This window comes from Balaenoptera ricei, chromosome 11 (genome assembly GCF_028023285.1).
Source record: "Balaenoptera ricei isolate mBalRic1 chromosome 11, mBalRic1.hap2, whole genome shotgun sequence".
Taxonomy (NCBI): domain Eukaryota; kingdom Metazoa; phylum Chordata; class Mammalia; order Artiodactyla; family Balaenopteridae; genus Balaenoptera; species Balaenoptera ricei.
Genome location: NC_082649.1, coordinates 70,807,600 through 70,821,666, shown reverse-complemented (window position 1 = coordinate 70,821,666; position 14,067 = coordinate 70,807,600). Strand labels below are relative to the sequence as shown.

The 14,067-nt window shown below is 40.3% G+C and overlaps 1 protein-coding gene across 3 annotated transcripts in view; it reads left to right on the top strand.

Annotated features, from left to right (window-relative positions):
- The first annotated feature begins 1,261 nt into the window (after positions 1-1,261).
- Positions 1,262-14,067, top strand: part of NEK4 (NIMA related kinase 4) — a 36,327-nt gene continuing 23,521 nt past the window's right edge. For 2 of the 3 annotated variants that reach the window (XM_059939898.1, XM_059939899.1), the window contains exons 1-7: positions 1,262-1,551; positions 3,226-3,492; positions 4,419-4,616; positions 4,812-4,919; positions 6,490-6,644; positions 8,162-8,303; positions 10,196-10,603. In XM_059939898.1, the coding sequence (XP_059795881.1) occupies positions 1,459-1,551; positions 3,226-3,492; positions 4,419-4,616; positions 4,812-4,919; positions 6,490-6,644; positions 8,162-8,303; positions 10,196-10,603 (1,371 nt within the window). In that variant the 5' untranslated portion in view covers positions 1,262-1,458. The remainder of the gene's footprint in view (positions 1,552-3,225; positions 3,493-4,418; positions 4,617-4,811; positions 4,920-6,489; positions 6,645-8,161; positions 8,304-10,195; positions 10,604-14,067) is intronic. The other variant, XM_059939900.1, reaches the window with a different exon arrangement.

Below are 14,067 nucleotides of genomic sequence, written 5' to 3'. Positions count from 1 at the left end.
CCGTAACTAGAGAAAGCCCGCGCAGCAACAAAGACCCAATGCAGCCAAAAATAAATAAATAAAAATAAATAAATTTATATTAAAAAATCCCCAATAGTATGCTCTGTATTATGCATTCTCAACAGGGGCAATATCAACTCCACCCCCCAAACTGGGCAAAAATTGGTTCTTGGGGGCTTCCCTGGTGGCGCAGTGGTTGAGAGTCTGCCTGCCAATGCAGGGGACGCGGGTTCGAGCCCTGGTCTGGGAAGATCCCACATGCCGCAGCGCGGCTGGGCCCGTGAGCCACAATTACTGAGCCTGCGCGTCTGGAGCCTGTGCTCCGCAACAAGAGAGGCCGCGACAGTGAGAGGCCCGCGCACCGCGATGAAGAGTGGACCCCGCTTGCCACAACTAGAGAAAGCCCTCGCACAGAAATGAAGACCCAACACAGCCATAAATAAATAAATAAAAATTTAAAAAAAAAATCTATTAAAAAAAAAAATTGGTTCTTGGATATAGGCCAAGAAACCTTACATTTCAATGGGATGGATTTCATGACCTTAAGAAAGACATTCTGGGGTTGTAGGAATACAACACCCCCCCGCCCCCCCGCCCCATTGGATTTATAATTTTAAGCTTTTTAGGTATATGTCCTAGGAAAGGGAGGTGTTGGCTGGATCAAACGATAAATCTTTTGGCAGTTTTGAGCTTCCACAGGCAGGCCATTTAAGGTGGGCAGGTACTCTGGGGACACTGCCTTAAGCTGTTAAAAACCATGCCAAAATTTGGTCAAGTCACTTAGTGCAGGGGTTTGAATGGAGTCCTTCTGAGAGTTTTTGCAGTTCTCAATATGCAAGCTGAATTGTTTAGGGGTGAAGTGCACTGATACCTTCAATTTATCTTGCAATGCATGAAAAATAAGATGGATTGCTGCATGCATACATTAACCACCATATGATAAAGTAAATATAACAAATGTTACTTGTAGAATCTAGTCTGTCCCCAGTCCCCCATTAGAATGTGAGCTCCCGGAGGGCAGGGACTTTTTCGGCCAGGCACAGGGTAAGCAGTCAGTAAATATTTGTGGAGCGAATACGTGCAAAGCACTAAGAACAAGTAAGCGCTCAGTAAGGGCAAGCGTTCACAAGTCTATTGTTGCGGGAAACCCGCAAGTTCCGGCCTTGGAAGTGAGGCGGAGGGTGCGCGCGCAGGCCCGGCGTGGTCGCTCTGGCCGCCTGTCGCCTCGGCTCTGTGGTGGGTCCTCCGGGCCGCGGAGCATGCGCAGGGCAGCGCCTGCGGGGATCGCTATGGCAGCGGCGTCGCGGTGGGTCGAGCCTCTGCGCTGGCACCCTGGCAGGGCCGCCTCAGACGCCGCCGGCACCACTTCCTCTGTGGAATGAGCGGGGCCTCCTGCCGCCGCTCGCCGCGCCCCCCGCCGCTGCCGCCGCATCCCGACTGTGGGCCCGCTCCGGGAACATGCCCCTGACCGCCTACTGCTACCTGCGTGTCGTGGGCAGGGGCAGCTACGGGGAGGTGACGCTCGTGAGGCACCGACGGGACGGCAGGCAGGTCGGCGGGGCTGGGGCCCGGCAGGGGATGGGGGCAGGCAGGGGTTCGTCGAGGGCGCCGTCCAAGGGCTGGGCCCAGATATTATGAAGGGGACACACCTCAGACGGCACTTCTTCAGGGAAATCGTCCCAGACCATCAAGAGTAGGCCAGGCCTTCCTGTCATATGCGCCCGAACTCCCTGGCGTTCTCTTTGTAGTCGTAATCGGTGTGCTTAATCTGCACACTTTCCCCGCACTCTCGACAGTTCCGTGAGAGCGTACACTCCCAGGACCTAACGGCGGCGCCTGGCAAGTATTCCTCCTTCAGTGAAGGGCACCATACCCCGTCTGACCTGGAGACCTCTGGACTCGCTCAAAACTCAGCTCATCACCTTCCCTCCAAACCTCTTCTCACGGTCCCCATTTCAGGGAGTAGCACCACCAACCAGCCAGTTGCCCAAGCTGGACACCTAGGAGTCGTTCTGGGATCCCCCCCTTACCTTCCCCGACTCCCACCCCCTTATTCGTCTGTCCACTAAGCCAACTGGCCTCTTCTTCATCTCCACGGGTACCTCCCCCATCCAGGACATCATAGTCTCTAGCTAAGCTATGGCCATGGCCTCCCGCTTGTCCTCCCTGCCACATGACTTGCCCTTCTCCAATTCATCACTTTCATTGCAGTCTCAGTGATCTTTCTAAAACGTGCCTCTAATGTTGCACTTTATCCCATTAGCCTCAGGATAATAAACCAATTCTTAAATGTGGTTTATAAACGGGTGACCATATAATGTATTGTACAAACTGGGACAATTTGGAAACTGAAAGGAGACACTATTTATATTACACCAGGACAATGGGACTGCCCCAGACAAACTGAAGGGAGATGGCCCCATAAGTATAAGGTCCTCTCGCCTATTCTGCCTTGTCTCAGGTGCTGGTCACTGCCTGGAACACAAGCTCAGGCATAAGAGATTTATTCAGTGGTCAATGGGGAGGGGGGATTTTTTTGAGCTGAGGATGGGGTGCTAGCTGTAATAATAGTCCCTCACATTTGAGCAGTAGTTTGTTTACATTTTACCAAGCACATTTATGCTTTGTTACAAAACACATTTATGATTGTGTTTGTTGAATAATGAATTGTTTGGTGTGTCAGTTGGTTGAGGGCAATGTATTAGGTGTTGGAGGACTTTTTTTTTTTTTTTAAGTGAGAATTATTTTGGATGTTGAGGATAGGTGATGTTTAGCCTTATTGGGCCTTGGATCCCTTTGAGTATGTAATGGAATCCACAGACCCATTCTGTCTGCAGATGTATATTCAAGTCATATTGTATGCACCTTTGTAGGGGGAACTTAGAGGTTAAAGAATCTCTACCACAGATTTTTTGGTTAATTCAGTGGTATACTAACACTGACTCATTTTTAGCCATTAATGAAATTGTGAAATGCAGATGGAAAGTATAATTTTTTTGTGACCCCCCCCCTACCCTGCTATAAGTCTAACTTGTAAAGAAGTATCATTAGTGGTAACAAGTCTTTTTCCCAGTTTTGTGCTTTGTGAATAACAAAATGAATAGGTTATGTGGCAGTGTCCAGAAGGTTGGTTTTGAGGACACTCAGGATAACCCTTAAATACTTTTGAATCTATAATACTGTATGTTTGTTTGCATATTGTAAAAACATGTGTTTTTTTTGTAGTATGTCATCAAAAAGCTGAACCTCCGAAATGCCTCCAGCCGAGAGCGGCGAGCTGCTGAACAGGAAGCTCAGCTCTTGTCTCAGTTGAAGCATCCCAATATTGTCACCTACAAGGAGTCGTGGGAGGGAGGGGATGGTCTGCTGTACATCGTCATGGGCTTCTGCGAAGGAGGTGATCTGTACCGAAAGCTCAAAGAGCAGAAAGGGAGGCTTCTGTCCGAGAGTCAGGTGGTGGAGTGGTTTGTTCAGATCGCTATGGCTCTGCAGGTACTGTCAGGACTCAGCATCCCACTTGCTCCAAGGTGACAGAGGGATGCCTGGTGGATTTTAGGAAAATGCTTCCCCAAATGCTTAATGAAAAAAAAAATTCTTTTAAAAATCCATTTATGAAGTGGACCTAGTTCCTCTTGCTGTAACACTGAAGTGTTCTGAATGAGTGATATCTGTATTGAAGCAGACATGGATTTTTTCTGATTGCTGGGAAAGACAATTCTCTATTCATTTAATATTTATAGCAAAATCCATTTTAAGGGCCCTGAATTGACAAAGAGCAAAGAATGACCATGTTTGTTATCAGCTGGTCAGCTGCATCATACTGAAAGGTGGTTGGACTAATTAATCTGCCTAAACTGTGGGGCTTTGGGCTTTAACCCTGCTGTGGCAGAGTGAGTAGAAATGTGAAACATGTTTGTGTTTTATTACACACATATTCAAACGTGAGACTGTTTATGGAATATCACTCTGATATTAGAGAATGTATCTTAGGATTTAAACAATAAAAGTGATATTGTTATAGTTGAAAATATTATTAAGCTGAAGATTTCATGAGTCTGAGAGGAATGTGCATTTGACCTTGTATAAGTTTTCTTTCTACCTTCAGTGAAAGTTTGTAAGCACATTTTTTAACTGGGTCCTTATAATGCTAGATGGTATGACTGTCAAGTCACCAGGGAACAATTCTGAAGGAAGCTGGGCAAATTAATGCATGGAACTTAATTTCTTACTTTGGAAAGCTGTAAATTAGACTTTTTATTTAGAGATTATAAAACAATAGTGTTTTGATGTGTAGGTAAGGCTCATCTAAGAGTATAAGGCTCTTTAACTTATACAGTTGTTGATGGTATATAAGAAGTCAGGTATAAATAAGTCAGGTATTAAATATTTATATTTAATAAAATTTTATTTTTCTTCAGTATTTACATGAAAAACACATCCTTCACCGAGATTTAAAAACTCAAAATGTCTTCCTAACAAGAACAAACATCATCAAAGTGGGTGACCTAGGAATTGCCCGAGTGCTTGAGAACCACTGTGACATGGCTAGCACCCTCATTGGCACACCCTACTACATGAGCCCTGAATTGTTCTCAAACAAACCCTACAACTATAAGGTAGGATTTGGCTGTGTTTGCCAGCTCACCTTGTCTCTACGGCAGTATTCGTAATTTTAGAACCCATCAGAATAGTAAGTTAGAAGAATTCTCTGTGAATTGGTTTAAGGAAAATGTCTTTTTTCTTTTTTTTTAAGAGGAGAAATGTAAATAAGGCATTCTGACATTTAACCATTTACTATTTTTTTTTCCTAGTCTGATGTTTGGGCTCTGGGATGCTGTGTTTATGAAATGGCCACCCTGAAGCATGCTTTCAATGCAAAAGACATGAATTCTTTAGTTTATCGGATTATTGAAGGAAAGGTAAAGAATATTCTGGAATTAATTGTTTTTAATATTTGGAGCAAGGTTAATTTAATGCAGGTTTGAAAGTAGCTACTGAGAAAAGGGAGTAATCATGTTGGGTGGATAGTTAAGAATGGTGGGTCCTGTCTGTGGGGAGGGTTGAACTGGAGGAGAAGGGAACGATCAATGGCTTAATGGCTCTGAAGAATTGGCTTCTTGAAAACCAGTACCTTATAGACACAGGATGTGCAGGTGCCCTGAGGCTATTGGTAGCTTCACCTAAGCGGTTAAATGAACCCTGTTTAAAAGGAGTCTACTCTGTTTGGACTTCCTTGGTGGCGCAGTGGTTAAGAATCCGCCTGTCAATGCAAGGGACATGCGTTCAAGCCCTGGTCCGGGAAGATCCCACATGCCACGGAGCAACTAAGCCCGTGCGCCACAACTACTGAGTCTGTGCTCTAGAGCCCGCGAGCCACAGCTACTGAGGCCCGCGCACCTAGACCCTGTGCTCTGCAACAAGAGAAGCCACCACAATGAGAAGTCCGCGCACCGCAATGAAGAGTAGCCCCCGCTCACTGCAACTAGAGAAAGCCCGCGTGCAGCAACGAAGACCCAGCACAGCCAAAAATAAATAAATAAAATAAATAAAAAATTTATTTTTAAAAAAAGAGTCTAGTCTGTTTGAACTTGTTGCTCCTTTGATAATCATCACAATCACTAGTAACCAGTTAAAAATTGCAGAAAGCATTGTGTATGATAGATGCTAGAGTGACCAACTTTATGTGTCAATTTCATGAGGCTAGTTGCCCCCTGCAGTGTCAGGCATCCTCACACCATTAAGTTTTAAGGCTATAAATCACCTACTGATTTTAACATTATACCAAGACTCATTTATTTTTTTAATTTGAAAAAATATCAAAAAACACAGAAAAAGTAAAATTTGCTCATAATTCCACTTCTTAAAGAATCAAACAAGAAAGGGGTGAAATTCCCCTGTTTCCATCCATTTCCATCCCTTGGAGATAACCATTGGTAATGGTTTGGTGCATAACCTTCCTGGCTTTTCCCTGTCTTTATAACTCTGGATGTGTATGTTAAAGAAGTAACTGAAATGGAATCAGGCTATACACACTGGTATACAACCTGCTTTTTTGAGTTAATAAATGAGGGACATCTTTCCAGGTCAGTACCTGTAAGTCTTGTATTTTTTTAAAGGCTGCCTGGTATTTTATTAGAAGGGTATACCATACTCTATTCCACAAGTACCCTATGAATGGCCATTTACATTGTTTCCATTTGTTCACTATGACGAGAACAATACTGCAGTGAATATCCTGGTACATAAATCATGCTCTTATTTATGAAGGAGAGGGTCCTCAAATGGGACTGCTGGTTTAAAGGATATATTTTATAATTTTACAACTTGCTATTATAACCAGGATGCCAGATACGCTTCCTGTAGACTAATATGCTGGTTATTTTCTGCTGTGGATAATGATTTAAAAAATATATCTTGGGAAACCTCTACCTTCTTTTACTTTCTTCACAAGACTGTTAGTCATACTTATGGTATTATTTCTCTTTGTAGCTGCCACCAATGCCGAAAGATTACAGCCCAGAGCTGGCAGAAATAATAAGAACCATGCTGAGCAAAAGGCCTGAAGAAAGACCTTCTGTGAGGAGCATCCTAAGGCAGCCTTACATAAAGCGCCAAATATCCTTGTTTTTGGAGGCCACGAAGGCGTAAGACATTTCCCTTGCAAATAGGTCAGCTAAATAGATGGAATAAAAGAGGGTGGCTTTTATAATTTTCATGTGTGAGAATTTATGGTGAGTTTTTTAAAAACATGAAGTAGAATTGCATGATTAGAACAAGTGTTGAGATTTGCTTAATTGCCAAAATCAGAAATCTAGAGAACCATTGGAGGAATCACTTTCACATTTCTCTGAGAGTTCCAAGACATATTGAGTACGATTCTTTTAAAAGGATGTATGTTTTAGAAATCATATTAAAATGAAAGATCATCTAAGAAGCCTATCATTACATTGTGTACTATGTAAGATAATAGTCACATTTAAAAAATAATACTCAAATCTCAGAGGGCTTTTATAAGGTTCCCTCTTTACTCATATAACTTCTCAAGGGGATAGAATTCCTTCTTTGACTTTCAGGTCCTACCTTCGCTAAATAGCTGTTCTAGGATCTGAGACTTAGAGCTGGACAAGACCTTCACAGTCCCTGTCTTTTGACGTGTTAAATTTGGGAGGCAATGCTAGAGAGGCCCTGGGGGATAAAGAAGGATCATATTTTTGTTTACATTGCCTATAATTTCCTACCAACAGACCTTTGGCCTTCTGCAGCTCTGGTCTTCATGCTCCCCTTAAATTCTCCAGAGGTTTAGCTCCATTGGAAAATGTCACACTTAAACAGTTGGGGATATTATTCCTGTATACATTTATTCTGCAAGTCAAGGCTGAGTATACCAATCATTTTTACTTTCAAACTTGGCAAAGCAGTTGTGGTATTATTACAAATGTGAAACTTGAAGATGAAAATTATCCTGGTGCTTCTAATTGTGAGGCAAGTTTTCATAGGTTTTAAATTTTAGAATAATATTGTATTTACAGAAAAGTTGCAGAGATAGAACAGAGAGTTTCTGTATAACCCTCACCCAGTTTCTCCTATCAGCATCTCATGTTACCATGGTACATTTGTCAGAACTAAGAAAACAACATCAGTATCTTATGTTGACTAAATCCAGACTTCACTTGGCTTACACCAGTTTTTCTACTAGTGTCCTTTTTCTGCTTCAGGATCCAGTCCAGCATACCATATTACTCCTCATTTCTCCTTAGTCAACTTGGGTCTCTGACAGTTTCTCACTTTCTTTGTTTTTCATGACCTTGATTGTTTTTGGAGATTACTGGTCAAGTGTTTTGTAGAACGCCCACTGGTTTTTAGAAGACTGTTCTCTATAAAAGGAGCAGTTCTATGGGAATTCCCTGGCAGTCCGGTGGTTAGGACTCCACGCTTCCACTGCAGGGGGCCCGGGTTCAATCCCTGGTCAGGGAACTAAGATCCCACAAGCCACATGGCACGGCCAAAAACGAAAAAAAATAAGAAAATAAAAGACAGAAAGAAAGAAAACGAGCCGTTCTAAGAGGGAGTGTAACATATATGCACATTTCCTCATATATATGGAAACCTTTAACCTTCACTGTACTGATAATAACTTTTTCTTCTTTTCTTCCTCATAAAGAAAAACCTCCAAAAATAATATTAAAAATGGTGACTCTAAATCCAAGCCTGTGGCTACAGTGGTTTCTGGAAAGGCTGAATTAAGTCATGAAGCCGTTCCCCCTCAACCACACTCTTCCGAGGGCTCCAAGACATATGTAATGGTATGTCTCATTCTAAAGGATATGTGTTCTAGAAACTGTATTAAAATGATAGGTTACCTAAGCTAGTTATTCTATGTGAAATGACTAAGCTTCATTAGATTTCTGTTGTATAAGTAATTTTGTATTGTAAAGAAGGAATACTGGTGAAGTATTCAAAGTGCCTATTAAAATGTTCATGAAGTCAGTGCTGTAATAACTTTAAGAAGTTTTTTTAATTGAGGTGAAATTTATATAACATAAAGTTAACCATTTTAAAGTGAACAATTAATTGCATTTAGTATATTCACAGTATTGTGCGACCATCACCTCTATCTCGTTCCAAAACATTTTCATCACCCCAAAAGGAAACCTCATACCCATTAGGTCGTCACTCCTCCTCCATCCAGCCCCTGTAAAACACCAGTGTTCTCTGTTTGTATGGGGTTGCCTATTCTGAATATTTGATATAAATGGAATCATACAATATGTAACCTTTTGTGTCTGGCTTCTTTCACTTAGCATGTTTTTGAGGTTCATCCAGGTAGCATATATCAATACTTCATTTATTTTTATGTCTAAATAATACCCCATTGTATGTATATGCCACAGTTTGTTTATCCATTCATTCATTGGTAGATATTGGGTTGTTTTCACCTTTTAGCTTTTGCTATGAACATTTATGTACAATGTTTGAGTATCTGTTTTCAATTCTCTTGGGTATAATATCTAGGAGAGTAATTGCTGGGTCATATGGTAATTCTATGTTTAACTTTTTGAGGAATGACCACATTGTTTTTCCTTTGTGGTTGCACCATTTCATGCTTTTATCAGCAATCCCTGAGAATTCCAGTTTCTCTACAACTTCACCAACTCTTGTTATTTTCTGTTTTTCTGATTCTAGCCATCCTAGTGGATGTGAAGTGGTATGTTATTGTAGTTCTGATTTGCATTTGACTAATGACATAGAACTTGTTGGCCATTTGAATGCCTTCTTTGGAGAAATATCTATTAAGTCCGTTGCCCATTTTTTAATTGGGTTTTTTGTTTTTTATTATTGAGTTCTAAGAGTTCTTTCTATATTATAGATACTAGACCCTCATCAGATATATGATTTACAAATATTTCCTCCCGTTCTGTAGGTTGTCCTTTCACTTTCTTGATAACGTCCTTTTATGCACAAATGTTTTTAATTTTGATGAAGTCTAATTTATTTGTTTTTTACTTTTGTTGCCCATGCTCATATCTAAGAATCCCTTGCTAAATCCAAGGTCATGAAGATGTACGCCTATGTTTTCTCCTAGGATTTTTATAGTTTTAGCTCTTATATTTAGGTTATTGATCCATTAAAAAATTTTTTATTATGGTAAAATATAAGTAATATAAAATTTGCCATTTTGTACCATTTTTAAATCAAGTAATTAATTAATTATTTTCATTTTGTACCATTTTTAAGCATACAATTCAGTGGTCTTAATTACATTCACAATGCTGTGCAGCCATCACCATATCTTCCAAAACCTTTTCATCATTCCAAACAGAAACTCTGTACCCATTAAGGTCTAACTCCCCATTGCCCCTACTCCCAGACCCTGGTAGCCTCTGATCTACTTTCTCTATTCTCTAATATTCCGCTGTATGTATATACCACATTTTGTTTATCCATTCATCTGCTGATGGACATTTGGGTTGTTTCCATCTTCTGGCCGTTGTGAATAATGCTGCTATAAACATTAGTGTACAAATATCTGAGTCCCTACTTTTAGTTCTTGGGACAAATACCTGGGAGTGGGATTGTTGGGTCTTATGATTATTCCATGTTTAACTTTCTGAGGAACCTGCTATTCCATTTTGAGTTAATTTTTTAATATGGTGTGAGGAGTGCTATAATAACTTGGAAGCATGTTTTCATTCAGGGTGAAGACAAATATTTGTCCCAGGAGAAACCCATAGTCATTGGCCCCTTGAAGACACCCGCAAGTCTGAAAGGCCACACCTACAAACCAGACGTAAGCAATACCGCAGAATCGCTAGCCACGATCAGTAGGGTGAATATTGACATCTTACCTGCAGAAAGGAGGAACTCAGTGAACAACAGCTTAGTTCAAGAGAATCAACGAAGACATTTAGATGCCTCTAATGAGCTAGAAGGTAAATGCATTATTTCTCAAGTGAAAGAGAGGCTGCAGGATAACACTAAATCCAGTGCTCAACCTGGAAACCGAATTCCCCCATGGTCCATTGACTATGTCACTGGAGAAAGGAATGACCCAGTGAAGCCTCTGCAGCCCCTAAACAAAGACCAAAATTTATCAAAGGACCAGGTGAGTGACATGCACAAGGTATTGGTTTCAGAAAGAAGACTGGAAAGTGTGGTTACAAAGGTGTGGGTTGTGTTCTTTGTGCTTTTAGTTGTGGTTTTAGGAAAATCAGTTGTTCCCATATAACAGTTTAAACATGACAGAACCAAAGGATAGGACCCAAGGAATTCTTAGATCCCTTCTGTGCCCTGGTGTAGGGTACTTGCCATTTGCCATTAGTGTGTATTTTCCTATTTCTACGTCATTCTTTTGTAAGTCCTCCAAGTGGATGGGCAGTTCCAAAAATTAGGTAATATCACATTCCTTCTTGCTTTTAAAGTTAGTGGATTGTCTGATTTTTTAAGTTAAGGAATTAAAAAAACATATTTTATGTGTTGGAACCAAAGGAGAAGGAAGAAAGGAAGAAAAGGAACGGAACAAAAGGATTTTGATACTGAGAGACTATTCTGAGTAAATTTAAAGGGTATCTTCTACTTGAACATGGAAAGAAGCCTAAATTAGATGAAGCATGGTAATAGCTAAGGATTAGAAAGAAAGCCAGAACATTTGATTAACTTTACATTTTTATTTGTAAAATATTTAAAGAATATATTTAATGTATATATTGACTATATTTTTATAATCTATATATATTTAAACTTTATATATTACATACATTTTCATATTTAACACTTTTATATAAATATATATAACTATTTTATGCGTCTATAGTCAAATGTTTTTATTTATTTATTTTATTTATGGCTGTTTGGGTCTTTGTTGCTGTGTGTGGGCTTTCTCTAGTTGCGGTGAGCAGGGGCTACTCTTCGTTGCGGTGCACGGGCTTCTCATTGTGGTGGCTTCTCTTGTTGCGGAGCATGGGCTCTAGGCACGCAGGTTTCACTAGTTGTGGTACGTGGGCTCAGTAGTTGTGGCTCGCGGGCTCTAGAGCGCAGGCTCAGTAGTTGTGGCGCATGGGCTTAGTTGCTCCACGGCGTGTGGGATCTTCCCAGACCAGGGCTCGAACCTGTGTCCCCTGCATTGGCAGGCGGATTCTTAATCACTGTGCCACCAGGGAAGTCCCTCAAATGTTTTTAATAAGGTTTTGTTTTTATAGAAAAGTACAAGTATGATGCTCCTTTCATTTGAACTCATTGAATTGAAACCAAAATTTAGTCCTAAGCTTTCTCTGGACACTGGAATCGTTAGTACTTTATAGATAAAGTACTTGTTCTGCTTGACTGTCAAATTATATTCAAGTTTGCTTCTTTTATTTTTTTCCGTAATTATTTAAAAAATGTTTAAAGTGCCAATTCAGTGGTTTTTAGTATATTTATAAAGTTGTACATTCACTGCCATTATCTGTTTCCAGAACATTTCCATCACCTCAAAAAGAAACCCCATACTCAATACTAGTCACCCTCCATTCCTCCTTGTCTCTAGCCCTTGGCAACCATTGTCTGTATGAATTTGCCTATTCTCAATATTTCATATAAATGGAATCATACATATATGGCCTTTTGTATCTGGCTTCTTTTATTTAGCATAATGCTTTCAAGGTTATATCCATGTTGTAGCCTGTACCAGTATTTCATTTCTTTTTATTGCCAAATAAATTCTACTGTATGTATATTTCATATTTTATTTATCTATTCATCAGTTGATGAACATTTGGGTTGTTTTCACTTTTCACTGTGGGTAAAGTTGCTTTGAACATTCATGTACAAGTTTTTGTATGGACACATGTTTTCAATTCTCTTGGGTATATACCTAGGAGTGGAATTGCTGTATCATATGGTGACTCTATGTTTAACTTTTTGAGGAACTGCACAACTGTTTTCCAAAGCAACTATATCATTTTACTTCCCATCAGCAATGTATGAGAGTTGTAATTTCTCCACATCCTCACCAACGCTTATTTTCTGTGTTTTTTGTTTTGTTTTGTTTTGTTTTTGATTCTAGCCATCCTAGAAGTGGTATCTTATTGTGGTTTTGATTTGCACCTCCCTAATGACTAATGTTGTTGAGCATCTTTTCATGTGCTTATTGGCCATTTTTATACCTACTTTGGAGAAATATCTATTCAAATTCTTTGCCCATTTTAAATTGGTTTATTTATCTTTTTATTGTTGAGTAGTAGGAGTTCTTTATCAATTACAAATGTCAGTCCCTTATCAGATATAAGATTCAAAAATATTGTCTCCCATTCTGTGGATTGTCTTCACGTTCTTTTTAAAGTGTATTTTATTTTATTTTATTTTGACTGTGCCATGCGGCATGTGGGATCTTAGTTCCCTGACCAGGGATTGAACCTGTGCCCCCTGCATTGGAAGTGTGGAGTCTTAACCACTGGACCACCAGGGAAGTCCCATCTTCACTTTCTTTTTTTTATTATTTATTTATTTTTTCTTTATTACTTTTTTGGCTGCGTTGGGTCTTAGTTACAGCACGCGGGGCCTTCGTTGAGGCGTGCGGCATCTTTCGTTGTGGCGCGTGGTCTTCTCTCTAGTTGTGGTGCATGGGCTCCAGGGCGTGTAGGCTCCAGAATGCGTGGGCTCTGTAGTTTGCAGCATGTGGGCTCTCTCGTTGAGGCGCGTGAGCTCAGTAGTTGTGGCGCGCAGGCGTAGTTGCCCCACGGCATGTGGGATCTTAGTTCCCCAACCAGGGATCGAACCTGCGTCCCCTGCATTGGAAGGCGGATTCTTTACCACTGGACCCCCAGGGAAGTCCCCCATCTTCACTTTCTTGATGGTGGTCCTTTAGAGCATAAAAGTTTTAAAATTTGATGAAATCTAGTTTTGTCTATTTGTTATTTTGTTGCTTCTGCTTTTAGTGTCATGAAGATTTCTCCCATAATTTCTTCTAAGAGTTCATAATTTTAACTCTTACGTTTAGATCTGAGATCTATTTTGAGTTAATTTTTGTGTGTGATGTGTAGAAAGGGTTCTACTTCATTCTTTTGTATGTAGATGTCCACTTGTCCCAGTACCATTTGTTAAAAGATTATTCTTTTCCCATTGAATTTTCTTGGGACCCTCATTGAAAATCAGTAGACCCTAAATATGATGATTTATTTTTATACTCTCAATTCTGTACCACTGATTTTTCTATCCGTTTGTCAGTAACACAATTACTGTAGGTTTATAGTAAGTGGTTTTTTTTTTTTTTAAAGTGAACAGGACAGAATCCACCCAGCTTTACAGCCACACAGCTCTGGGTCTGAACCTTTCCTGTCTCAACAGCAGCGGCAGAAGAAAAGAGAACATACTGAGCATACTGAGCATAGTGGGGAAAAGAGACAGGTCAGCAGAGATCTCTTTGGAATAAGTCATTGTGCTGCTGCTTGGGAAACAGACTTTAGGAAGCTTCATTTCTATTTAGAATGACGTGCTAAAAAGGCACATACATAATGCAAGGAACATATAAAGAAGGGTAGAAATGCTAAATATCAGTTATCAAATGTCAGTGAGTTGGAAGCAGAGTAAGGA